At 44.7% G+C, this 24,814-nt stretch overlaps 4 protein-coding genes and 1 long non-coding RNA gene across 19 annotated transcripts; 1 reads left to right on the plus strand and 4 right to left on the minus strand.

The window, feature by feature from the left end:
* Positions 1–302: 302 nt before the first annotated feature.
* Positions 303–6,452, minus strand: LOC114865368 (probable C-mannosyltransferase DPY19L4). Of its 2 annotated transcripts, XM_029166445.3 has the most exons (19): positions 6,133–6,452; positions 5,820–5,981; positions 5,517–5,641; positions 5,350–5,440; positions 5,133–5,254; positions 4,782–4,927; positions 4,485–4,608; positions 4,188–4,322; positions 3,956–4,087; positions 3,710–3,811; positions 3,559–3,632; positions 3,296–3,454; positions 3,016–3,135; positions 2,795–2,915; positions 2,619–2,675; positions 2,436–2,518; positions 2,216–2,348; positions 1,851–2,009; positions 303–1,726 (listed from the first exon to the last, which is right to left on the minus strand). In XM_029166445.3, the coding sequence occupies exons 1-19, from the start codon at positions 6,221–6,223 to the stop codon at positions 1,562–1,564; spliced, it is 2,301 nt and encodes a 766-aa protein (XP_029022278.1). In that variant the 5' UTR covers positions 6,224–6,452; the 3' UTR covers positions 303–1,561. The 2 variants fall into 2 exon arrangements, with proteins under 2 accessions (XP_029022278.1, XP_055368743.1); XM_055512768.1 differs by lacking the exons at positions 5,517–5,641; positions 6,133–6,452 and having other exon boundaries at positions 5,820–5,959.
* Positions 6,453–6,535: 83 nt separating this feature from the next.
* On the minus strand, positions 6,536–9,621 carry LOC114865370 (transcriptional regulator ATRX homolog). 7 transcript variants are annotated; one of them, XM_029166453.3, is made up of 11 exons: positions 9,312–9,621; positions 8,939–9,046; positions 8,736–8,846; positions 8,364–8,477; positions 8,143–8,256; positions 7,914–8,060; positions 7,700–7,843; positions 7,494–7,622; positions 7,240–7,336; positions 7,014–7,154; positions 6,536–6,936 (listed from the first exon to the last, which is right to left on the minus strand). In XM_029166453.3, the coding sequence occupies exons 1-10, from the start codon at positions 9,361–9,363 to the stop codon at positions 7,139–7,141; spliced, it is 1,032 nt and encodes a 343-aa protein (XP_029022286.1). In that variant the 5' UTR covers positions 9,364–9,621; the 3' UTR covers positions 6,536–6,936; positions 7,014–7,138. The 7 variants fall into 7 exon arrangements, with proteins under 7 accessions (XP_029022286.1, XP_029022287.1, XP_029022284.1 ...); XM_029166454.3 differs by having other exon boundaries at positions 7,494–7,619; positions 9,312–9,620; XM_029166451.3 differs by having other exon boundaries at positions 7,240–7,389; positions 9,312–9,620.
* A 524-nt stretch (positions 9,622–10,145) lies between these two features.
* LOC114865367 (lysine-specific histone demethylase 2) lies at positions 10,146–15,832 on the minus strand. 2 transcript variants are annotated; one of them, XM_029166444.3, is made up of 21 exons: positions 15,619–15,831; positions 15,242–15,384; positions 15,045–15,166; positions 14,878–14,967; positions 14,672–14,783; positions 14,463–14,576; positions 14,331–14,369; positions 14,036–14,228; positions 13,774–13,958; positions 13,527–13,697; positions 13,378–13,452; positions 13,168–13,302; positions 12,773–12,944; positions 12,563–12,690; positions 12,327–12,458; positions 12,154–12,228; positions 11,949–12,065; positions 11,744–11,869; positions 11,548–11,670; positions 11,257–11,409; positions 10,146–11,124 (listed from the first exon to the last, which is right to left on the minus strand). In XM_029166444.3, the coding sequence occupies exons 1-21, from the start codon at positions 15,632–15,634 to the stop codon at positions 11,041–11,043; spliced, it is 2,505 nt and encodes an 834-aa protein (XP_029022277.1). In that variant the 5' UTR covers positions 15,635–15,831; the 3' UTR covers positions 10,146–11,040. The 2 variants fall into 2 exon arrangements, with proteins under 2 accessions (XP_029022277.1, XP_029022276.1); XM_029166443.3 differs by having other exon boundaries at positions 15,242–15,832.
* Positions 15,833–15,972: 140 nt separating this feature from the next.
* On the minus strand, positions 15,973–21,747 carry LOC114865365 (cilia- and flagella-associated protein 69-like). 2 transcript variants are annotated; one of them, XM_029166442.3, is made up of 23 exons: positions 21,613–21,747; positions 21,463–21,519; positions 21,325–21,390; positions 20,940–21,049; positions 20,780–20,856; positions 20,608–20,706; positions 20,242–20,394; positions 19,942–20,119; positions 19,745–19,868; positions 19,585–19,633; positions 19,374–19,495; positions 19,060–19,291; positions 18,797–18,961; positions 18,611–18,726; positions 18,363–18,481; positions 18,188–18,269; positions 17,871–18,063; positions 17,633–17,770; positions 17,452–17,528; positions 17,181–17,378; positions 16,981–17,067; positions 16,831–16,893; positions 15,973–16,692 (listed from the first exon to the last, which is right to left on the minus strand). In XM_029166442.3, the coding sequence occupies exons 1-23, from the start codon at positions 21,700–21,702 to the stop codon at positions 16,537–16,539; spliced, it is 2,751 nt and encodes a 916-aa protein (XP_029022275.1). In that variant the 5' UTR covers positions 21,703–21,747; the 3' UTR covers positions 15,973–16,536. The 2 variants fall into 2 exon arrangements, with proteins under 2 accessions (XP_029022275.1, XP_029022274.1); XM_029166441.3 differs by having other exon boundaries at positions 21,607–21,746.
* LOC114865372 (uncharacterized) lies at positions 20,922–24,455 on the plus strand. Of its 6 annotated transcripts, none has more exons than XR_008696080.1 (7): positions 20,922–21,060; positions 21,130–21,262; positions 21,349–21,704; positions 22,096–22,190; positions 22,437–22,924; positions 23,208–23,284; positions 23,627–24,455. It is a non-coding gene; the product is annotated as an uncharacterized LOC114865372 (long non-coding RNA). The 6 variants fall into 6 exon arrangements; XR_008696082.1 differs by lacking the exon at positions 20,922–21,060 and having other exon boundaries at positions 22,437–22,587; positions 22,694–22,924; XR_008696081.1 differs by lacking the exon at positions 20,922–21,060 and having other exon boundaries at positions 22,437–22,577; positions 22,694–22,924.
* Positions 24,456–24,814: the final 359 nt, after the last annotated feature.

The raw sequence follows: 24,814 nt of genomic DNA on the forward strand, positions 1-24,814 counted from the left end.
TGTTAAGTGTGAGTGTTGGCCAATAGTGACAATGTACACATACAGTAGTAAAACAATATGATACCTGTTTTGTATGAATCAATACACACTTTTATTTACAGAAATTAATATTTACTCCTCACACTCTTTTGTAAAGGGAAAGTTATCCATAATACGTGCATAAAAGCACCAAGAGCAACCACCAATACTTAAAATGAAAATTATCAGTGTCAGGCAAAGCTAACAATAAACTCAATGAAGAGACAATCACAGTCTCTGCACATAAGGCCTCCAGATGAAGAATGACAGCGTAGGAGATGAGCTGTTTGTTTGCCGTCTCCACTCGCTTTATTGAGAAGTGTGATTCTGTTCCAGGTGTAGTTCAACCAATGATTGAACATGAGAAACCTTCCATCAAGCCAGGCACCTCTGTGATTCTGACGATTCTGTGTCTTAAAGTGTGAAGCACATATCACAAGTATGTTACAATACATTCACTGGCTGCCACAAGACAGAAGGAACAATACTGTTGTACCAAGTGCTTATCGCTCATAACATTAGTGGCCAAGAATTCCTCCCTGTAAGAAGCAGCTACATTTTAAGGACGACAGCCAATAAACAAACACTGGATGAGAATGTTATCGGCATGAATCAATGCAGACAAAGCTGCGATCCCCAGTAACTAATAAGCCTTATTAGATTAAACCATTAGGTTACAATAGCTTTAGATAAATAGAGGTAAATGATTGTGTAACAATTATTGCTGGCCACAATTTAAGGTCATTTAGGATTTCATGTCAGCAATTTAAAAATGATTCTCTCATGTAACAACAATAAATGCTGCTCATGCTAACATACAGTGGTGTAGGTAAGTCTGTGTCTGATCAGGGCTACTTTCATGGGAACAGTAAGTCAGAGATCCTAAAGGTTAGAAAGGCAGGGAACATTTAAAGCAAGGTTTGTCATTTTAAGACAACAGAGAATTCCAACAAGCGGAAAAATGCAGAAAGGATTCACTTCCTTCACTCTTTGCACATTTTACTTTTGTAAATTTGTAACAATAAACCTAAAAAGATGACTATCAGTTTCTGTGAGCTTTCAATACACTCATACGTAAATAATGCTGCATCATTGCATACAAAAGTTTACTGTTCCAGATGAATTACAAAGTTGTAAAGTCTGTCAAAAGTGAAGGTGTGTGACTCTTCTAAGCAACAGTGAGCAGAAAGTATCTCAGAATAACAAGTTATGATCACATGGTAAGACAGTTCAAATATTTCAGGGACCACAGCTGCTCATGACTTTGCACAAAGTGAACACATTTTAGTCCTACACCTTATTAAATTCATTGCAGAAACAGTAACTACCCATGGCTTAGAAAACCACAGTACAGCAGTCCACTTAGATTGATGTTAAATCCCATCTACCTCAACCATTGCATTGCTTCTCTGTTGCAGTTACGCAATACACGCCGGAAAAAAGTGGACGTGTTTGATCTACAGGCTGCAAGAAGACTTTCTGTTGCAAGAGCTGAGACCAGTTCAGTGAAGGCTCAGCAGGAGTCTCAGCAACAAAACCGCTGTCAGTACTGAAAGGAGATGACAGAGTTGACTTTGTAAACGTGGTACGAGCGGTTCCAGAAAACCCTAGTGAAGTAATTTGTGTAGGGAGAGTAGTTCATCTTTATCTCATGGCAGAATCTCCCATGTTTGGAGAAGGTGTAAATCTCCCCATTGTCATAAACAGCCTGCACAGAAGGACAGAAAGCAGAGGTTAGATGATGTCGATGTTGAAAAGATGTTAAAAACCAATTGAAAATCAGTAAAAACAATTTGTCAATACAGACTTATATCATAAGCCTCCAAACTTACATGTCCATTGGATATGTCGAGCAGGTCTTTGATCCTACAGCCCTTGTTAAGACTGAGCTCATTGCAAATCGAATCCTCGATGATCACATAGTTTGACTTTTGAGCCGTCAGAATTTTATATATGTCTTCTGCAGATCTCATTGCATATACCTGATAATTCTACGAAAGGAAAAAAGAAATGACCATTAAAAGTCCAATATTTGCCTCATGTACAAAAATCCTTATGTTATTATTAAAAGCTAAGAATTGAATGCATAGACAATAAGTAAATCATTCCAAATGTGTCCTTTCTTCCAAAGAATGTAATGCTTTTATATTTATAAAAAGGTGATTGTTCCCACTCCCACTGCAGTGTTACTACTCACATCTTCAGCCCTCCTCAGCAGGTCGATGTCCGAGTACAGTGGTAAACTGGTAACAGCTGCACCTGAACATAACTTCACTGTCCCCAGCATCTGCGGACTTCCTGCAAACACAGCTGTCATTGGAGCCTGTGACCTAGAATAAGACGAAGGAAGACGTGATCTTAAAATAAAAACCTACATGTTTAGATTCAAGTCAAATCGTAAGAATCTGATGTCTCACTTGATCCAGCTGACCAGCTCAAACGTATCCGAGTCGTACAACTCCGGCAGATCAGCCAGCTCTGCTAGGACTCGAGGGGAATACTAAAGACGACAGTCGATAGGAGATAATGTGACTGTGTCTGTGACTGTGATCAGTGTCTGACATGAAGAGCTCAGAAGGATTAGGAGCACAACCTCTCACCTCTCTCCATAAACTGAAGCCAATGATGGTAGGAACTGCAGTGCTCAGGATCAAAGACTGAACAACAACATATTAATAAGCCTGGTTCAGCAACAACTGATGAGGATTAGATTTCTGTTTTAGACAAGGTTGTCTATCTATTGGCACTTTAAGTGCTGTTTAAAGAGGCCACTCACCAGCACCACAGGGTGGATGGACCTTAGTCTGAACCACCTAAACACGGTCATCCAGAGTTCTGGAGAACACACACCGAAGGCAGTGAACATGCATACGTAAGGCGTCCATAGAAACTTCAGCCTGTAGGAGGAGAGAGACAAGTCAGTGTCCCGACTAAATGTGACTGAGCATTCAGACAAAGTCCCACCAAACACACAGACAGACAGACAGACAGACATACCCGTCAAACATCAGAGCCAGGCCTCCAAAGAGCAAGGTGTGAAAAACATGATAGACGACTTCAGGCTGCTCTCCTATTTGTCCATCTTCCAGTTTGAGATTAGTTTTCATTGGTTGGCCACTGAGAAAATTATTAGATGTCATGATTAATTTACACAGAAAACCAGAAGCTTCCAAAAGTTCAAAGGCTTTTTCTGGTAGACAGTTTAGATATTTCCATTTCCTGGTCAGAATAGTTTTAGATTTGAAATATGTTATAATGTGCAGCACAAGCTTCTAACCTGAGTCTTCTGTAAATGGTCAGCAGGGTGGACAGCAGGCAGATAGTGAGCACCAGGAAGTAGAAAGGAAGAACTGAGGCCTGCGTCAGTCGCAGGAACACATCCTGCCCAGGTGTCTGGAAACTCTCTTGGCACAAGAGGAAGTTGGTGACAAAATCACTAACATACGAGAAAACAGGACACAACGGTTACAAACGACACAGAGCAAAAGGGACAAAAGCTACAGTTTATTTAAAGAGCAGCAGAAATCTGCTTTCACTCACACAGTTGTGTTAAGTCCAAATTTGACTTCAAGAAACTTTAACATGAAGTCGCCTTCACTTACAGGTAGAAGTTTCTGTCAACAAAAGACAGAAGTTTTATCCAAAAAGAAAATTCTAAAGAAGAATTCTAAAAAGAGATCAGCAATTTCACCTTGACCAAATAAGTGAAAGTGATGCCAGTGGTAAAGACCAGGTGGAAATGTAGGAAGAGCTTCATAACCCGGGCCACAAGGGGACCCATCTTCATCTTTCGCTGGAAGAGAAACGAGGAACAGGAGACAAAGAAAATCCACACATTTGAAGATTAATTAGTTGAACGGCGCATTTATTGTCAAGCTCATCCACCACTTCTAAAACACATTATTCAGTAATTTGCTATTTTAGCAGCTAACTCTACCTGGAAATACCTCGCGAGCACTGAGCCAATCTGGAGGCTGAGCAGCGGTGAGCTGAGCAGCGTCGGGTTCTTAAACTGGAACAAGTAGGCCAGGAACAAGGAGCTGAGGTAGACTTTGTGGATGTCAGCCATCTGGACATACAGAGAAGGCAGAGACATCTCTATTGAGCCATGCAGTAGTTCAAACAATGACTAATATCACATGTTTACAAGCTTTTTATCTAGCTGTTACCTTACGTGACGGTACAAGGTCAAATGAGTCCAGCAGGAAAAGACAGAGGCCTTGGATGAAAAGAACATAGTGGCTGTGTTCCCACACTAGGAGGAAGGTGAAGGTGGTGGCACTCATGGCAAGATAGCAAAACATCTACAAAGAAATCTTGTTTTATATGTATATGTATATATATATATATATATATATATATATATATATATATATATATATATATACACACACACACACACACATATATATATTGAAATAACATTGTTTACACATATTTAGGATATTAATAAACTAGGAGCTCACCTCAGTGGCAGAGCTGATGTTGTTACTGAGGAACCCAGTCAGAGCTGCCACTTGGCATGAAAAATAAGGCAGCGCCCAGTTGTCCCGCAGAGGAATCGTGTGGTCCACTCTGGTTGCATCTGGTCTGCAGGAAGATAAAGCAGAAGTGAACGGGGCTCCGCAAAGCTCAGAGAAGAGAGTCAGAGGAAAGTCTGTTTATCAAGGCACAGTGGGCTCAGCATGTAGGACTGGGGAGAGGAGGGTAGAGAGACATATGCATCACAAGGACGAGTAACAGCAGAACTGACTTCCTCTCACCTGTTGATGATAAACCACGCTACAGTCAACATGCCAGAGACCCAGGTGCCGCTCATGACCCAGCTACACACAAACAGCGCAGTGACGTAAACGGCCTGGAGACCAAAGACCGTTCCAATATAGAAGTAGATCGGCTCCACGACATCCTGAAAACACAGCACAACTGAGGGAAGCGTTTTCTGGCCCGAAACATTGAAAGGAACGGCTGAGTATATAAAGAAAACCCAACGTAGAAGAGACCGAATTACGTACGGTCATCATGTATCTGATAAAAATGAGTACACCTGCCAATGTTGTCTTTTAGCTATATTAAATTTAAGCAGATGCTGATCTCGTGGCAAAATAACTGACCTGGATGTCTGAGGCTCTGTATAGGAAGCTTGTGATGAGCTCTGGATACAAGAACAGACGCTCCACTGCATTGATGGTCTGACCTGAGACCGTCTTGTTATCGATCATCAACTCATAAAACCCTGGAAAATAAAAAATACATACAAGCAAACCAGTTTAGAGCAGGAAGTGACATCTATTGTATTATTTTTGACACATTTTATGAATAAATCAGCACCTCTTCCAAAAGACGGTGCAGCCAACATGTGCTTGTAGTAGTAATAATACAGCCCACTCCCTTCTTGGAAGGTGATTTCACGTTCCAGCTCCTGAGACACAAAGTGTGAACTTAATTAGACTTCAGTGATGTGTCATAAACGCAGGCATTTTAGTAAAAAGTCCCACCTGTCGAGTTGAGAACCAGAACTTCCTGTCATGATATGTAGAAAGATACACAGCATAAAGCATTCCGCAGGCAACAGCTGCTAGACAACCGAACAACACCCTCAGCAGCCGCTGCAGAAACCTCGCTGAGCAGGAAACACAGGAGTCACATCACCCGTTATTTGATTTAGTTTAATACAGCTCACGTGGTTTTAGCTGCTGTTTCATGATTAAATATGAACAGCAGACAAATGGCACATCGGATGTTGATATTTAAGAAGAAATGTAAATATTTGGCACAGAAGAGGAGCAGTTGTGACTTACAGGTAGATCCTCTGACAGATGCCCCGGTTGTGTTTGGTCCGTCCTTTCCATCAGCAGCATCCCCTTTAGCTTCCTCCTCCTCTTCTTTCTGCTGCAAGCTGTCATCTGCTCCACCACTGGACACGTTCACCTCATCTTCTGCCTCCACGGGCTCATTGTCTTCTGTTCGTGTAATAAAACGGCCAATAAAGTGTGTGACAACCTCAGCTCAAACATCTCCTGCAGTTCAGAGGGAACATCTCTCTGGAAAAGTAAAGTGCACTGGAAGCTAACTAGTATTCTGTTAGCAAACCGCTACAGTAGCTTAACTTACGTTCAGTTTGCAGCAGGGGCTCGAGTTGTTGCTCTGTCTCTTCGTTATCACCTAATAACGTCTCTGTTTTCCGGCATCTTAACTCAGTCATGACGAGGGAAACTTAATCAGAAAGGAGTTTTCTGGTGTGTTGAGCTAGCAGCATGCTATCTGCTAACAGCTATTCTGGAACTCAACCCAATATCCCGATGGATAACGTTTCCACGCTTTCCCTGAAGTGGCGGCGCAACGCGCAGGCTTCTCTATTCTAGACTGAATGAGTCCAAGGTTGCGGCAGCAGCGTTTGGTGGCGTTGAGTGTGGAGGACTGAAATTAACGCTGATGCCGCAGCGCTGCCGGGCGGAAGTAGCGGAGCGCTACAAAAAGCAGCGAAGAAGAAGAAGAAGCACTAAAACACCAGGAACCTGATTCCGCTGCAGGTTTATTTGGCTTCAGTGAAGGCGCGTTTAAACAGGAACACAGTGAGGCAGCAAAAGTTGTGAAAAATGAATGAACATTTAATCACACACAAGAATAACACAAGAATAACGAAGGCACAGATGCAATTTATCTTAAAAAAAAGTTGACAGCAAAAGTACACAGCACAACGGTAAAAACCAGACCAAGATGATAAAATACTGTCAGCTTAAATTAACACATAATGTATAAAACAGAAATAGGTCCCATGTGAACACTGACGTTTGTCTCTACCAGGGGGTTGAGGGACATTCACAATACAACTTGACGTTTTATCTGCTTATTCGTCCTCTGATGCACAGTGTTCTGAACCCGTTTCTACATTTGTCAGCTCTGCAGCAGGTGCTTCTGTTTCAAGGAAAACAATAATGTAACTTTTTGTTTTAAAAAGATTTGCTTCTGAATCCGTAATGATTCAGATATACCTGTTTTGGTTTGATTGAAGTCTCCTGTGGGCCCAGCATCTTCATCACACCTCTCCAGCAATATTCTGATGATTTTTGTCACTTGTGGGTGTTTAGCAGATTTGATTAAACCCTCACCAACTGAATTATTGCTTGACAAACCTGAAAATGATTTATATGAAACACGTTTAGTCTTTTGCTGCGCTGCTTGTCATACAGTTTCACATTTGTCTTCCGTTGTCTTTACCTGACACAGGTATCTTTATTGGCTTTTTGGGAGGAGTTTCCCTTTTTTTTGGAGCAGAAGCCTTTGTTTTTCTTGTCGTCTGGTCGTCCATTTGGTTCTTTTTGATTAGATTAATCAGGGGTTCGTCATCAGAACTTTCATCAGAGACTCCTACTATACAGTCACAGCAGGAATTATATAAAATGTTGACTTCCAGTGTAATAGAATCACATTTAGAGTAGTGATCTATTCCTTTCTAATTACTGCTACAGTACCTTGTCTCTTTCTTGAAGCACTGCGTTGTGATACAGTTGTTGTCTTGGTGTTTTTCTTCAGTGGTTTCATCTTCTTCATAAGGTTCACTAGTGGCACGTCATCATCTGAGCCTTTTTCTAGGGAGCCTACTAAAAGTCTGTTAGTCCTCAATATTTGCCTAAACTACAGTAAATTAATTCCTTCTGGAATAGAAAATGCTGCCCACCTTCTGATGATCTGTATGTGCACTTTGTTTTTGTCTTGTTGTCTGCTCTAGTTTTTTTCTCCTGCACAGTCTTTGTTGACTTCTTCTTAATCGTTGCCAGTGGTTCATCATCTGAGGTGTTACTGGAAGACTCTGCATATTTAACTGAAAAAACAGCAACAATTAATTCAACATTAGAAAACCATTTACTTATTTACCTACACACTGCACCGACCTATTTTTCTGGATCTGTTTCTTTTAGGTTTCAAGATTTCCTTTTCAGACGATACAACAGGACCTTTTTTCTGCTTTTGTGCTTTAAGTTTCTTGGCAAGCTCACTCAGAGGCTCATCATCTGAATCATCGCTGTCAGCTGATAATTCTGTGAAATACAGTAAAATAAATTGACTCTGCTGCAGAAACCTTTTCCTGTTGACTTTAGATAAAGAGAAACGTTTTTTTACCCCTTTTCTTTTTATCTATACAGTCCCTTGGAGTCACTGAGGACGACTTCTTTGCAGCTGCAGATCTGGCAATCTTAATCAGAGGCTCATTATCAGAACTATCTGTGGTCAGGTCTGAAAAAGGGGCAAATTAAACAAATGGAACATATTCACTTGATAAACAAAGTGGAAAAAATTAAATTATGTTTAGTGACAAAGTAATAAGCCACCAGCTTTCTTACTATGTGTGCCATTTGATTTGGATATTGTTTCCTTTTTCTCTGCCTTCTTGGTCAGTGCAGAAGTTTTTGTCTTTACCAGCAGTTTATCATCTGAAGAAGCATCAGAATCTACAACTGGAGGAAGCAGAAACACAATAAATTAGTGCATTTGCTTCATTTGTAGTTAAAAACATTATACTTGAACTACAGTAGTGTCCGTATTAAAGAAGGGCCAAATCTCTAACGTCTGGAAACACATTCCTTGTAGTCCATGAAAAACTGCGCAACTTAAATGCATCCAACTAAAACAAAACGGCAACTAAATAGATGCTTATGACCATGTTATCTGTACAGAACATTAAAGACACTAAGAATTTAGTGATTTGATCTTGCCTTGTTTCTTTTCATTAACAGACTTTTTTGGAGGTGTTTTTGTAGCCTTGCAGGACTTTCTAACGAGCTTAATCAGAGGTTCGTTGTCAGAACATTCATCTATGTCCACATCTGGAAAAAAGGAAGTGTACGTTATTCACACAGCACACCAACAACCACACAGCTGGTAACGGACAATCTAATGCTATGTAGTTTTCAGCCACCTTTTTTCTTATTAGTGCCTTTAGATCGGGGTGATTTCTTTTCTTTTCCCTCTGGTGGCTTTGCTGCCAAGGCTGTTTTTATCTTTATTAATGGCTCGTCATCAGAATCTACAGGAGACAAAAACAATCCAGGACATTCAGCATCCAGAAGTGTTTTCCCCAAATCCACTATTTACCTGCACATTGTGTAGTTTTGTTTGATTGAGCCCTGTCCCTTTTCATACTGGCTGTGACAGGGGTCTTTAATCATTACAGCTCGCTTTTTTGACCAACCAATAAAATGTGATGGACGTATATAAAACCTTTATATGTTCTTTATTACATGCTTTCAGTGCGCCTCTACAGCTGAGGCTACATGCAGAAGTCTGACTACCTGCAGAGTCATGTGGGCTACTAGCGAGCGGCTCATCGGTGCCTCGGTCCATTGGTTTATAACGTAGATGATCCTCTTCACCCAAACGGCGCCAACTTGGCTAATTGTTGTTAGCTCCTTTAGTTAACGTGGGGTAACGTGAACTTCGCACTTCTTGTTGAGTTTGCCAGCGGTTAAACGGTTCAAGGCACCGCAAAGTATTAAACTCAGCTTTAAACGCAGTTTATCATTTTTCATGCTGTAAGTTCACGTTTTGTTTTCCTCCGCGTCGGGATCTACGGCGACTGTTAATGACGACACCGTTACGTCACTAACGAGCCACGTACGTTAACCGTTTGATTTCTCCACCAAATTAAAAGCTGGATAAACAAGAACACGGTTTTCTCTTTTCTTTTTTTAGGTTTTTACTTTCAAAACGAACAAACGGGAAATTCGTGTCTAGTTTTGAAGAAAATATTTTAACTCAATAAGATTTTAACAGTTTGATTGGTATTTCATTAATAAATAATGTGCATTATATTAAGTCTTCCGTCCTCCGCTCTCATTGGATGCAGATCTCGGTAACTCAGAGTTACCAAATAACGCAACCCCAGTTTGGGACAATATAACATGTCCTGCCTCACGCTTCCCCATCAATCTCATCCTGCCTACACGCTATTACGTCACTTTATAAATCTAATTATGAATAATATTTACTTTATAACGCCTGCATGTGTATGAACACATATGATGTAAGCACATGCCGCCTGCAACATCATCAGTGGATTCAGCTCCTCGTTCACTGCTTCAAGTTGAACCATCATCAAAGTCCATTTTACAAAAGTGTCTGTTAGGTTGAAGTTTGGAGCCAATGGAGGCAGCAGATAGCTCAGTTTATTACACACACACACACACACACACACACACACACATACAGAGTTATAAATACACAAGTCTAACACACTCAACATGATCATCTTGACAAACTGATCCAAACACACACAACTCTAAGTTTAAAGTGTCCTTAGTTAACATTGATCAAAGAAACTGAAGACATTGTTGTGTTGGTACCCAACCACAAAAACCAAGATGTCCGGGAAAAACCTTTTACCATTTGGTTTGTTGTTTCTTTTTCTCCCAGACTATCTCACTAAAATGCATAATTCCCTCTAATGCTTTGCTGCTGTATAATCCTGATCAGATCCCGGAAAAAGTAATGATTCTCAGCGACATGGAAAACTAAACTAGTCATGCACAACTATTCATTTGTTTGTTTTTTACATATTTATATTAAATTGCTTCTGAATCAAAAGGATCTGAAGGCTCTATTTCCTTTAACAGCATTGAACCATTTGGTCATTTAAATCAACATGTTGATTTTGTCATAGGATGTAAAGTCATATTTGGAACCATGGGTGATTGTTCATCCTGTGAGACGTCTCTCTCTCTAAATGGAATTTCACCAAAACATACAAGTTCAGAAAAACACCTCAGACCCAGAAACGAGTTGCACGAGATCATCCATTCGTCATGATGTTACATCCGCTGGGTTGTGGATAGAAAGAGAAAGCACTTTAAAACCTGTTGTCCTGCCTTTAGAAAGGCCTAACGGCGTCCTGCTGATCAGACGCGTGACAGCACAGTGACAGTGGAGCGACTGAGGAAGCGCGCAGGTTGAACAACGGCCTGTCGCTCGCTTCAGCCCCGCGTGTCCATGCTGGTGCTTCAGAGTGCTCTGGGACCGACAGCTCTACACAGCAGCCATCTTGCTGGCCTCTCGGACTCCACTGAGGTAGGCTCCTGTGACAGTCTGAGGGAAGTGCCTGTTGGTAGCCTGGGAAATTAGCCAAAGATGTACCAGCTTATCATTAATCCTTCAAACATTAGTGAACAACTCACAAACCAGTCACTATAAACAAGTAGTTTGTAAAATTAGAAATAATACAGCTGAAGGTTTTGTTGTTACCTCTCCAGCAAAGAAAAGCTTTCCCTGCACGTCTTCAGCGAGGACGTCGTACGCCTCCCCGCTTCCCCCCGTCTTCACGAAGCTGTAGGACATCTGGGACCACACGTCTTTGCTCCAGCGCGTAACAAAAAAGTTTACTGGCTGTGGGACCTCCTATTATACATGACAGGAAAGAAACAACCGTATCAGCAACAGGCTCCACTTAGCTGTGACAATACATTATTTACTGTTTGGTCAACTTTAATACAAGCATTGATAAAAACCTAATGAATGAGGTCTTAACAAACTCACATGTTCCTTAAAAAGTTCACGCAGGACCTTCATGCACTCTTCTACCACCTCCTTATCGTCCATGTCACGCACAGTAGCTACAGCTTCACCGGTGATCACTGACATGAGGACCGCCTGCGTTCCCTACAAACACACAGTAAAATGCATTCGACTGCTGAACAATGACGTGCTGCCGGCTCCCTGGCATCGAACTGACCTGTGGATCCATGTCATAGAAGACACTGAACATGCCTCTCTTGTCAGGACCCGGTGGGATGTGACCAAAGTAGTCGGCCCCTTGGATTTTGCGGTCCCAGAATCTGCACGGGAACTGAAGAGCGACCTGCAGGAAATGACAGCATCATTATTCATAGACAGGAGCAGAGTTCCCACCAGCACCAACACACCAAACGCTTCACAACCTTCTCTATGATTCCGGCTCCCAGACTGTGGATTGCTTTGAGTTTTCTCTCAGGAAGCGGAGGATTGAATTGGATCAGGTTTTTCTGTAGTAAAGTCAACGGGACAGTAACAAGCACCTAAAACACAAGAGCATGATGAAATAACTGAAGCAGTGGTGTGGATGATTAATGTGTAAGATGAGGGGCTTATTGATAAGGTCTTTACCTTTTGTGCAGTCCACTGGGACCCGTTGGAAGAGGTAACTCTGACAACATCACCTGAGTAGTCGATGGTCTGAACCTATGATAAAGGAAAACATACACATTTGCTAAGACGCTCATCTACATTGTACAATTACAGGATAAGATCTATAGTTTGAATGTAGAGCAAAAACCAACCGGACACTTGGTGTGGATGTCCAGGTCCTCGGCCAGTTTGTGGAGTAAAGCGGCATAGCCTTTAGTGAGTAACGTGTGGTCTCCTGAGAACTGGGCAAAAAACTCGTTGTGATCCCAGGATCTGGCCGATACCTGCAAACAAAGGTCAAAATAACTCAAACACACATTACTGCAAGTGCCTATTCTCTTTATTACTATCATCTAAATCATCTGAAAGAAGTTTGAAGTTGTAAAACCTGTTCTAATGTGCTTCCACAGGCAAATTCCAGGTTGCTGAGATGAAACTGAAGAACCTTCTCCTCCAACTCTGTGAATTGGATCCCAGATTCCTGAAGAAAGGTCTTTTTCACTTCCTGGACTTTTTCTGTCAAGATAAAATGCAGAAAAATGTTTGACTTTGACTTCAATGAAGTCTTTACTGAGCCTTAACTTAAACCAATCAGCACCTCCCAGCGGTGAGTCCTGACTCTGTGACTTGTCCTTCCTCCAGTCAGACACCACGTCCAGGATGGCGTTAAAGTGAAAGTCCATGCGCTTGTCGATGGAGGGGTCGGTAACCTGCCCCCCTTCCTGGTAGAGGTCGCACCGCTCTCCCAGTTTGTGCATCTTCATGTCCATCTGCAGCAGAGGTGCGAAGGAGAAACACGTCATGAGCGGGAATTTCATCAAACCCACAGAAAAAATGTCTTTTAAGCGCATGATCTGTTGTCTTCAAATTGAAAATATAAAAATGTAGATTCTAAGTCAGTAGGTGAAGTGTGAAGTGTGTTATTCTTTCATAATATCTGACAGGATGGTTTCAGAAACATCTTCTGACAGTGAATCGAAATCAAATTCTGACCTGTTCGCACATTAGAGCGATGGGGTTGTTTATACAGCCGTTGACAATTTGAGCTCCCCGACCGACAGTGACGCCCAGAGACGCATCGTCCCAAACCCGACCTCCTATTCTCTCTCTTGCCTCCAGCACCACCACCTGTCAACCAGGAATGGAGTTTACAGCACAGTCAAATACATGAAGGCGGGAGATGTATTAAGAAAAGGATTTTACCTGAGTGCCAAAGTTTTGTAGCTGCCGTGCAGCAGCCAGTCCTGCAGCCCCGGCACCAACCACAATAACGTTCTTCTGCAAAAACAAGAAGGGGTCGTGGAGCTGTGAACCACACAGGCGATGAACAGACGAGCAGCGAGGACACTAACCGAGCGATGCGTTTCAGGGAGGAGGGGCCGCCGCACCGCCAGCACGCCCGTGTTGACGAGGCCCTTCCTGGTCATGAAGTTGAGCACACGCTCCATCTCCTGCACGCAGCGCACCCGCACCAGCCCCCGCACGATGATGTGCTGGGCGCATTTCTGAGGGGTCAGCACCTCCTTCAGAGAAAGAAGGCTTTAGACTGTGTCCTTGTGAAAGGGTGACTGTACAAAAGCGGAGTGGATGTCACTGTACCCTGCAGTTGGTTTGCCAGGAGGCCAGGATGAGGTTACGCAGAGCCAGATACATGGTGGGGTCCCTGGAAAACTCTGGAAACTCATAAAGTTCATCCAACTCCATCATGTCGGGACGCACGCACAGAGCCTTGCCACACTCATTAGGCTGGTAAAAGGGCTGGAAGTATGGGCTCATGCCTGAAACTGAGGCACACGGGAATGGGTAACACACTGTTGCAACGTCCCTCAACCCAAGACTTGAGGACCGGGTGCAGACTTACTTTGTGGCTGTACAGCTCTGCAGTGATCGGCCCTCAGCTCGGCCAGAGACGCGCTGCTGTGGGAGCCGGACGGACTCATTCCCACACAGTCGGGGTAGTAGGCAGCAAGGAAAGGACTGGCTGGACTGTCCTTGAACAAGGGCGGCAAAATCAGCATCGAATGCCACCAGCTGTCAGACACTTCTGCCACTCGCTGAAAGAGAAAAAGGACTTCTTGTGACACAGGTTAAACATAAATGCAGTGTCCCACCACAAGCACGCATTTAGACCCTGAAGGATTAATGCAGCAGCTCACCAGGTCCTCTGGTTGGCAGCACTGGTCTGGTCCCTCACACTGGCGACAAACAGACAGCGAAATTATTCAAAAGGAAAAATAACCAAAATTATTCAAAATGACACTTTTGAGTGTGTACACTTTCCCTTTTACCTTAATGTTGCTGAATTTCATCCCACAGCGGTACGTTGCAGCGAGGGAAGCGGTGAGTTGGAGCTCCTTGGTCAGCTGACGCCACTTCCCACAGTCAGGTTTAGTGCACTGAACCTGGAGGCAACCACAAAAACAAAACAAAAACATTGTTTTCCCCAAAAACCGGAGCCAGCCGTTGAGCAGGAACCAGACGAGCTGCAGGCACTGACCCAGAACGACAGCTGCTGGTCGGCCATGAACGCTTTCAGACTGGGCTCACTTTTGCCGTTGCTGGTCCACACCTTCTTCCACGCAGCGAAGACCTCGTAACCGTCTTTGTGACTGAAAATGACAGAGAGCACAGTTTAATGTGGCCTAAATACATATAACTGAATTTAAAATAAACAAACTGTGATCAGGACGCCGTCAGCATCACCTTCTGTAGTAGTGGTCAAAGCATTCATTGCAAAAATGTTCTCCACATGACAGATGGTACCAGCGAGACGTGTATCCATTCTTAGCACATCTGAGACGACACAGTAGAAAACCAGCACGTGAGTCATGGCATCATATGGAGAAGGTCGGTAGGTCATGAAACGCTACCTTTCAGATGCACTGGCGAAACAAACAGGGTACGTTGCTGAACATCCGGCCTTCTCACACTTTCTGTACTTCTTCTCCGACTGCTCGTCTTCCTCCTCGGTGTCTGTGGCTTTTCTCTTGCTCTGGAAGAGAGTGTGGATTCGTTCAGCGCTCCTCGTGCCCGTGTCCTGTCGCGGCCACGCGCCTCGTCCGTTTACCTGCCCAGGCGGAGTGTTGCTGCTGCGCTTCACCCGGACGCTGCTCTGCCTTCCAGAGGAGCGGACCGTCTGCCCGTCACCCGGCGACTCCCCCGAGCTCCTCCTCTTGGCTCTGCGAGCTCCAGAGACGCTCCCGGAGCAGTCTGGACGTGAGAGACAGGGACGAAGCCTCAGCGGCGCGTGCGGATGCTGGCCGCTGCCACCGAGGCCTCGGCTGCTCACCATCAGAGGCGAATGCGTGAAATGATCCGATTTGCGCCATTATCGCAATCCACCCACGGAACACAATGTCAGTGTGCAAACACAAAAAGGCGGCGACCGACGTAAACACGAGCCTTTCGACCCACCGTGACGTGTAGCACGTAGCTAGCACTGACCTGCGTCCGACAGCATGGCTGCCTGCGAAGAAGCCCGAAGCCACGTCTCTCTTCGGCTGAAAGGGCGACGCGTCTGTTTGATTTGTCTCACCTTTGTTGTTGTGGGGAGAAAACCAATGCCCTGTTGTTACTACAACTGTGTTTCCTGGTTGAAAGCGGAAATGGGCGTTTGCTGCGCGAATACTCTTGACCCGCGCAGATCTCCGTGCTACGTGGTTGCCATGGCAACACGGACACGCTGCCAAGCTATGACGTGCGGCTGGAATAGTTCTGGTATCTGTATTTAGAGTAATCCAAATTCAATATCGTAAAAAATGATATTTTTTGTTTAAGAATTTTTTTAATGAAACTCTATAGTTTAAAGTAGATTTAATTCATAAATACAATAATATTTGCATCAGTGCAGGCAAAAACATTACATTAGAAACAACACAGCAGGTGGTCTAACACTGTAGCTGCAACTACAGAGGTTGAATCAAGTGTCTGACACAGGTGCTTCATTTGGCTGCTGCCTGGAATGTTGTATAATTAACTTTGGGCACTTCGTCATGAGGGAGATCTTTTCCTTCAAGCAAACTTCAATAACTTCAGTAAAGTCAGAGAGTCCTGTTTGTCAGCTTTTAGCTTCTTACCCACGTTATAAAAGTAATCACACACTGTGGTGGCAACATGCAGCGAAATCCTATAAACTCTGGTATTAGCTTTAATATTTCAGCTGCTTTTATTATAAACAGCTTAAGAAATAAGCTGCTACAGTACGTTACGAGCTGCAGAACATGCTTTTGTGTAAATATGCCAGCTAAAAATTAAAATATTAATAATGATGCACATATGTTAATAAACTACATAGTTACGTTTGTCTCTGCTTCGTTATTAATAAGTTTCAACAAAGAGCTGCTGTTGAACTAATACAACGCCTCATGAGCCTTTGACAGACGCGGTGCTGAAGTACTCTGGGTCCTGTGCTGTTGCTTGGACTTGGTCCTGAGCTCCAGTCTTCAGTGAAGCTCTGGCCACTGTCAGCTTGACTCCTACCGGCTCCTGGGTGTCTGACGTGACCTGCTCAGTGAAGCGCTGGAACAGAAGACACCCGTTCAGTTGTTACACCTCTGGTATTACTGTGACAGGTTTATACGAGTCTGTGCAGAGATCTGATCTGTGTAGAGCAACAGATAAAACAGTGAAATCGGATCGTGTGTGTTAGTTAAGGACCTCTTCAGTGTGAAGCGCAGCATCAGCGAGCTCTGATTTGCTTCTGGACGACTCAGTGTGTTTCTGTCAACACAGCAGAAATCAAATATTAGATATTACGGATGTAGTGGCTCAGATGGAGTCCATATCTGAGGATGGAAAACTTTCAACCTTCAAGGTCTCATAGTTTAAAGATTTAGAAATATAGCGGTCCCAAGATTTCGCCTCAAGCTCCTGTTGATTCCAGTGAGACTTCATCTGCAACACACACACAACCAGAACCAGTCAAGACTGTGATTGAGGACGCCGTGTCGCCTGCTGTGTTTTCTGCGGTGGGACAGGAGTCACTTCTACCAACAACCTCTCAGCACCTCTTTGTACATGTGCTCCTCCTCGCTGGCGTCTTCCTTCTCCTGTTGCTCCAGGAGGCGCTTCTGTTCCGCTATGACCTTCTTCGCAGCGTCCTCTGAAATCCTACAGATGGTGCTGAGAGCCTCTTCATCGGGACTGATGGGCCTCATCCCGTCCAGTCTGACTTCCCTGCTGATCTCCTCCCACACCTCACAGACCTGCAGCACCGTGACATGAAGCAGGTGTTACAACATCTGTGGCTGACGTTCTGCTGCTCTGTTTCCTAATTACCTTAAAGTCCAGATATCTCCTGACGATGCTCAGGGTCACATGATCAGGTTTTGACAATCCAGGCAGGTCCTGGAAACCTGGGGGTAATAAATATAAGGCTTTGTTGTTCTGCAACTATGGCTGAGGCTTCCTCTTAGTCTTCAGTGATCTAAACTGATTTGATCTTTTATTGCTGTTTTACCAAGTCTGGCGAAGATGGAGTAAATCTTTGACCGCAGGTTCTCTGATATCTCGAGTACTGCTGCACTCAGCATGTTGTCAGCAAACAGCAGCTGGGAGTCCTCCTCCTGGTACGAGCTCAGGATGGGCTTTTGAGGATCTTAAAAAAATGTTTGAAACCACCATAATCTGACTCAGGATCAGCTTTGGTGTGGATGGACACCTCTAAGACTGTAATTGCAGTATTTGAGGGGTCAGACCTGCAATCACCCCGTGTGTGTCTCGACGGACTCCCAGCTCCTCCTCCTCCTCCTTCCAAAGCTGCAGCAGGAGCCTGGGAGCCGAGCGACCGCCCTCGTCCGTCCAGCTCAGGATGTGGGACAGTGCGCTAGGGTTGTCACATAATTCCAGCAGGGTGGCGAGAACGACGCCATGCACGCATCTGGGGCTGGACTGAGAGACACACACAGAATACGACCTTTATCTGACTGCAAACATAACTACTTATATTACACAATAAAAAGGCTGTATGATGTTCAGCCTTCGGTTACATCACACCTGGGAGTCATCTACTCACACTGAGTAAGTCCAGCAGCAGAAACACCCCCTGTTTAGCCAAAAAGTAGTCTTCTGTGGTGTAGCACCCCACGATACAGGACCTGGAGGAACAATGGACCCAAACCGTTCAGCGCCATGGAGACCAATCACTACCAGTGCATCAGAAGGTCACATATCATACACATGGACCTCACCAGACGCAGTCGACGGTGGAGAGGATCAGCTTGTTGTGTCCCAGGCCGCTGTAGAACTTGTCTGAGCCTTTCCTCAAGAAGTGAATCGCCATCTCCACTCCCTCTGACCCAAACAGTTCCTGTAGCAGAACATCACAGTAAACAACTGGACCCGGACACGGAATGGATCAGCATCAGAAATGATTAACACTGTAAATACAGGTGCCGGTGGAAACCTGCACGTCACTGATGCATAATCTCAGCTTCACCTTTCTGTGCATTTCAGTCTCACACAGCGCAGAAAGTATCAGCTGGATATCAGACTTCATCTCCAGAGTGACTACGTCATCTTCATCTGAACCTTCCTCCATCTGCATCAAAATCCCTGAAAAAACACAAGATCTCACAGTAGCGACCAGTGACGGCCCGTGTGGGTTCGTTTTAGGCTCATTTACCCAGAAGCTGGCTGATGATTCCTTGGTCACACAGGTCCTGGTTGACGGACTCTTCGCCTGCAGATGTCACAGATCTCAGTGTCCTGACACAATATCGCATCTGAGCCTTCGTACTGCCGCTGCCTCCGGTGCCATGGAAACTGTGACCCTCTCCAGAGGAAGCATCTGAAATGAAAAGGAAATACAAAATGATACTTCAAGAGGAGTATCTGAAAACTTCTTTACCCCCCGTTTTATTCAGCCAGCTTTCGCGGCTCGCTCACCTTTCCCAGTGCACCAGTCCAGCAGCAGCAGGAGGCAGGCGTTTCCCTGACAGCACATGTACTCGTCCAGCATCAGCGGAGCGATGCTGCTGAAGGCGGCCAGCGCCTGCAGCTGGAGCTCCTCCTGCTGGAAGCGAGACCAGTGGCGCGAACCGGGCCGGCGCTGGAGCGGCGCCGGCGGCGGCTTAATGAGCGTCAGCAGCGCCAGCATCACCTGCTCCTCTTTGTAAAGCTGTGACAGGAGCAGACAGAGGGAACCTGCAGGCGTCGGGTTGGCTCGGCTGAAACTTCGAACGCCACTGATACAGACTGACCTGCACTGCAGCAACGTCCTTCGACATTAAAACCAACAGATTCAGCAGCAGCTTCTTCATTTCCAAGTCTTCGCTGTTGTAGCTCAGCTTAAAGCTGGAAGCCACAGATTTCGGTTTTCTCACTATAATAACAATAAAAGACACTGTTGAGCCAACATTAAACATAAATACATCAGATTAAATTAATGTTTAAGGAAAAGAGAAGCCTCACATTCTGGAAATGTGACAAAGGCCATGAGCTGTTTAGCAAACAGACTGTCCTGGAGGTGAGAAACATGCGGTCAAGCAGATCATCTGAACATGCAGAACATGTTGTCACTGTAAGGAACGTGTCGACATCACTACCGACCAACGGATTATTCCACACTCACAATCAGCAGAGAGTTGGGGCTTTCAGCAATAAGAGTTGTGACCACCAGCAGGTCATTTCTGAGCTGAAGGTCACGCGGCAGCGAACAGTTCATGAGCTGCTGAAAAAAGGCCTCCTTCAGAGACCTGTGACACACACAATCAAGTCATATTCACGCTCCATGTGTGAGCAAGCGTCGCTCCCATAAATCTCACATACACAACACACTCCATGCTGCAGAGCTGCCTGGTGACCTGCTCCCTGCTGCCTCGCTCCAGCAGGTTCCACAGGATTTCAGAGGAGCGGGACAGGATGCAGCCGGACGGGTCGGGTTCGTTCATGTGCAGGCAGATGGCCTCCGCTCCCCGCGCTTCCAGGATCAAAGCACAGTTCAAATCTGAGGTCGTGAAAGAAACGTCATCAGAGGCCTCTCGCTCTAGTGATGTGTCTCAGGTCATCAGTTCAACTGTCACGTCTCACAGTCCTCCTCTGCTGGAGCCGACGCCCTCAGTTACTGACCAGACGACCTGGAGAGGATCTGAAGCGTCTGCAGCAGCTGCAGCTTGATCGCAGGCTGGTTCTCCAGCGCAGACATGGACAGAAACAGCGTCTGAGCCAGATCACTGTGCTCCAGCAGCTGCAGCCTGTAGCCTGGAGACGTCGGCCGGAGCCCTGCAGCAGCCGAGCAGAGAGTGTTAGATTAAAAACAAGATGCGAAAGATGCACCACAGCTGCAAAGGTTACCTAACAAAAGGAACCACAAAGACTGGAGTCTAGTCACAGGATAGAAGGACATTAGACTGAGATTTAACATGTCAGCCTGATGCATATAAAGACATTACTCCTACTAGACGTTGGACAAACCCTTCCTGCCACGGTTCTTACCATCGAGCAGCTGTGTTGGAGCCACGCAGCTGTAGAAGGATTTGACACATTCAACTATCTCATGTCTCACTTCAGCATCTGACACCCTCATGAGACACCCTGCAGACAGAAAGGAAGTTCAATTATTTTTATAATTATATTATTTTTATAAAACTTTGAAATAGACGTGTACCCATGTGAGAGAGGAACTCTATGACGTCTTGAGCATAGTTCAGCTCATCAGATGTTTTTTCCTTCAGGAAGGGAAGTCTGTGGTGAAGCAGGAAGCAACGCGTCACGTCCAGCTGAGTTAATGAGACAAAGGGGTGTTTGCTCTCACACGCAGCTCCTACCTGCAAATCTGGAGTGCTTCACACAAAATGAGCCCATACTCAGGGTGATCCTTCACCTTGGCCGCACAGATGTTCAGTATTCTGGCTACGTCCGCCAGCTCCTTCAGAAGCTTCACGTGCGGTAGGTAGTTGAGGAGGTTTTAGCAGCGAAGCAGCAAACGTGATGAGTGAAGGGGTAAAATGCTGACAGGCGGCGTTAAATTGGAGCCTTGGGGACAGCGCTTCGCTTCGTGGGCACGCTGCATGTAAGCACATCTATTTCTACCACTGCACCGGGGACCATTAATGAGGAAAATCTGACAATCAGTGGCAGAGCGTGACATGTGAGCAATGAATTGTCTGTATCATCAAAGGGCATAAAGATGAAATGCATATGAAAGGATACAAAACCATTCTGGCTTCTTTTCAGTGTTTTTCTCAGGACAAAGAGGTGCCGCTCCTTCAGGTTCGTCTGCAAACAGCGTGAACAGTGTGAAGACCGCTACCATCATCCAGATCTAAAACATGACAGCGCGTAACTTACAGTCAGGGGATCTTCAAGAAGTCCAAGCACCCTCCTGAGATCAAGCTGAGCACTGACCTGTTAATTACAGTATGGGTTAACGCTGTCTGTTCATTTAACTCCTGGTTAACGAGGTTGCTGCTATGAAGGAGCATTAAAACTAACTTTCACCTCCTGGAAAAACTGGTTCTTGTCGGATGCTCTTGATCTGATCGCAGGAACGTCCGCTTTCCTTCTGGACACAGTTTTGCTTGAATCCATTTGTAAGTCGAGGAACGTTCCGTCTTACGTCATCCCGAAGCTACACATCAGTTTAGCCGCTTAACGTCGCTGTGAACGGCGTCTTCACATGACACTGGTTGATGCTAATGGCTAAAAGCTAACACTAACGTAACTCAGCATGCTGTTTAATTGAAGATAAAGGCTCAGATGAACATCAGCGCTCCAACACCTGCGTTTGGGTTGTGACGGCGTGCCCGCGTTGCTATGGCAACCGTGTAGTACGGAGAGCAGCGCGGGACAAACCTAATTGCGAAACAAACGCCAAGCGTGTTTTTAAAACAGGAAACGAGTGTGTTAAACTTTATTATTACTGGATAATGGAATTGTTGCTGGTTATTCGTCCCTGTGTTTTTCTTTGTGTGTTTAAAACAGTAGAATCTTGAGTTCTCGGAGCCCTGCACCCGTGTCCACACATCTGTTCTCTGCAGTTCGCCCCTTTGCACAAGAGCAGCAGATGCAGACATGAGGTCAGTTGATGAGCACAATCAGCACGTGGTGCTCTTTGCTTCCCAGCGTCTCATAGACAGAAACACACACAGCTGCCTTTGTGCCTCATGACATCTTATTTTAGCAAACGTAACGCACAATAAAACAACTGTAATCCAATGTTACGCTTATGTCACTTTAATGAGTTTAAAGGAATGAAAACATAGAGGTATCGTTTTGTGGTATTTATATATTTATCCATCTTTTCTCTCTTCTGATGATGAAAGCTCTAGTTGCATTTTTTAATTTTGCTGCCACGCATTCGCTCTGCGCTGTGTTAACACAACCAGTGGATGAGCATGAAGAGTGAACCCTGAATGAACAGTGTGGCTTCATCTACCAACCAAGATAACCAGCTGAGTCTACAGGTAGAAGAAGGTCTCAGTCCGAGCTGACAGTCGGCTGCAGCAGCTTCCAGACAGAGACAGCATTTTGTGTAGTTACATAAGTGACTGCAGTGCATTAACACACATGTTCCTTCAAGCGTGCAGCAACGAGCCGCTTCTTCTCTTTTACTGGCTGAGTGACCAAATGCGTGTGACGGGCCGGGGCTTCACTGCCGGACCGGGATGTTCACACTGCACAAAGAGCTGGGACGCACAGGAGCCTCCTCTGTTTGCTCAGGCTGCCGAGGGATTCTCACGGTGTGGATGAGGCTGGAGCCGGACCCCTGCTAGGTGGTACCTCACCTCCCAGAGAAGCTGAACTTCAAACTGTGAGACTCTGTTTTAACCCGAAGATCCAATAATAACAACCAGGCGTTGTTTTACCTCTACCTTTAAATTAAACACAAAACCTTTTGATTGGTTGCTAATTACAGAGGGAATTTAGATTCTATTGTTGCATCTCCTGCAATTAACATTTAAAGCGAAGTAAGATTTAACATATTTTCTTTAAAACCAAGAATGTTTCTAGGTGACCCATAGTGTAGACCATCATCTCATACTATGTGAAGCTTTGCTTTGGGGCAGTAGTGATTGTTCCTCCTTTGCTGGAAGGTTGTTGACTCGTCTGGGAAGCAGAAATGATCATCAGGCTGGGAAGACTGACGCCAGGATACTTCCGTCTCCTCCAGGTCAGTGTCTGCTTGACTTCCATCAATACCAACACTTGCCTACACTAGATGAACACTAAAGTTATTATAATTCTTCACTTTGATGAAATGTAGCTACGGGCAACACGTAAATTAATATTTTAAAGGATGCTGAGAAAGCCCTTCTTCGTGATGTTATGTTATGTAACCTGTCCTGAATCTACATCACAGCTGCTGCAGAAACTACACTGACTCCAGTGTTTTACTGTTAATTAACACTGAAGCGCAAAGGAATAGAAATAAAATTAATTGTGCTTCTGTTAAACAAGCTTTTTTACTGCCTCAGCAGAAAGGCATCATGTTCTGTTTGTCTCCCCTCTGCAGAGACAGATGTCAGGTGAGGTCCGGATTCAGCCGCAGAGCAGCTTCACTGATCCCATCGCCATGACGATGGCCACCGTGGGGATAGGTGTGTCCCTGTACAGCGCCAGGCGGATGACAGGGGTCCAGATGACACGCGCGACTGCCTGACATCGATGAAAACCCAGTGTCTGTAGCTGAAGCTGTGTGGGCGGGTCCACAGATTGTTTGTACGTCAGACTGTTTGTTTGTGGGTCGGAGGTTTTGTGACGGAGGAGGTGGAGAGCGTTAATGTGTTTGTGGTGTTGCTGAAAGGAAAAAATAAGTGTCAGGAGGAAAACGTGAGTCACAGTCAGACCCAGAGATTCAGTTTGTCACTATGCAGCTGCCAACAGGAAAACAGAGTCAGTTAGTGAGTCTGTTTATGATCAGTCCTGAGTTTAAAATGCACTGCACATTAATCCTTAACTGCATTTTTACTGTAATGCGCAGGACAAGCATATCAAAGTATCTGACCTGAACACACTGAACAAAGGTTTTACACAGAAAAAAAACACAAATTAGTTTTTGTACTTAACAATACACAAAAACTAATGTAACTATTGTCTATCATCACTTACGAAGTACAAGTGTCTGTTGAACTCTAGCACACTAATAATCTCAACTCTAAATGCTAAAGCAGCACTTTTACCATCTAATATTTTCCACTTATTGAAGCACTGTCTGTCTCACATTTGCTGAAGTTCAGCTTTTATCAGGTATTTAGTAAATTAAATGTAAAATGACACCAAATACATTTTACTTGATGACTTTATGCAATTCCTGAATAAACATGTTCATGTTTCTACTATGAGTGCAGACTGATGAATGTCCAGTTCAAAGGGCCTTTTGCAGCATCAAAGCTCAGTGGGTCCAGGCTTCAGTCATGTGGAACAGTTTCGTGGGCGGCTGCACTCTCTGAATGGACCGAGTCTTTTGTGAATGAAACTCAGACAGAGGAAGTGATTTTCCTCCGGCGCTCTCTAACATCACAATGCGATCACAATGTGATGTAAAAGATTAAGTGAGTTTACCGGAATCTGCTCCACAGAGTCAGATTATTTTAGTCACTTTGCTGCATTTTTCTGGTAGAGACGCAGATTTGCAGCGAGGAGCTGGTCCAAACACCCCAGGCCCTTCGCATGGATGAGGCTCAGCTCGGCAGCAGCCCGG

The sequence above is a fragment of the Betta splendens genome, chromosome 11 (assembly GCF_900634795.4).
Source record: "Betta splendens chromosome 11, fBetSpl5.4, whole genome shotgun sequence".
NCBI lineage: Eukaryota > Metazoa > Chordata > Actinopteri > Anabantiformes > Osphronemidae > Betta > Betta splendens.

What these genes read in the sequence shown, in the direction of transcription:
- LOC114865365 (XM_029166441.3), bottom strand. Translation starts at nt 21,702, where the DNA reads ATGGATTCAAGCAAAACTGTGTCCAGAAGGAAAGCGGACGTTCCTGCG. An exon ending in TTCTTGAAGATCCCCTGACT is followed by an intron (nt 21,391 to 21,462) that starts GTAAGTTACGCG and finishes CGCTGTTTGCAG; the next exon opens with ACGAACCTGAAGGAGCGGCA. An exon ending in TGCTGCTGGACTTACTCAGT is followed by an intron (nt 18,064 to 18,187) that starts GTGAGTAGATGA and finishes TGTGTCTCTCAG; the next exon opens with TCCAGCCCCAGATGCGTGCA.
- LOC114865368 (XM_029166445.3), bottom strand. Translation starts at nt 6,223, where the DNA reads ATGACTGAGTTAAGATGCCGGAAAACAGAGACGTTATTAGGTGATAAC. An exon ending in TTTGGACTTAACACAACTGT is followed by an intron (nt 3,455 to 3,558) that starts GTGAGTGAAAGC and finishes CTCGTATGTTAG; the next exon opens with TGATTTTGTCACCAACTTCC. An exon ending in ACCATTTACAGAAGACTCAG is followed by an intron (nt 3,136 to 3,295) that starts GTTAGAAGCTTG and finishes TAATTTTCTCAG; the next exon opens with TGGCCAACCAATGAAAACTA.
- LOC114865370 (XM_029166449.3), bottom strand. Translation starts at nt 9,363, where the DNA reads ATGGACCGAGGCACCGATGAGCCGCTCGCTAGTAGCCCACATGACTCT. An exon ending in TATAGATAAAAAGAAAAGGG is followed by an intron (nt 8,061 to 8,142) that starts GTAAAAAAACGT and finishes TGTATTTCACAG; the next exon opens with AATTATCAGCTGACAGCGAT. An exon ending in AAACAGATCCAGAAAAATAG is followed by an intron (nt 7,844 to 7,913) that starts GTCGGTGCAGTG and finishes CTGTTTTTTCAG; the next exon opens with TTAAATATGCAGAGTCTTCC.
- LOC114865367 (XM_029166443.3), bottom strand. Translation starts at nt 15,466, where the DNA reads ATGGTGAGCAGCCGAGGCCTCGGTGGCAGCGGCCAGCATCCGCACGCG. An exon ending in GTGGAAGCACATTAGAACAG is followed by an intron (nt 12,459 to 12,562) that starts GTTTTACAACTT and finishes CTTTGTTTGCAG; the next exon opens with GTATCGGCCAGATCCTGGGA. An exon ending in AGCTTTTCTTTGCTGGAGAG is followed by an intron (nt 11,125 to 11,256) that starts GTAACAACAAAA and finishes CTAATTTCCCAG; the next exon opens with GCTACCAACAGGCACTTCCC.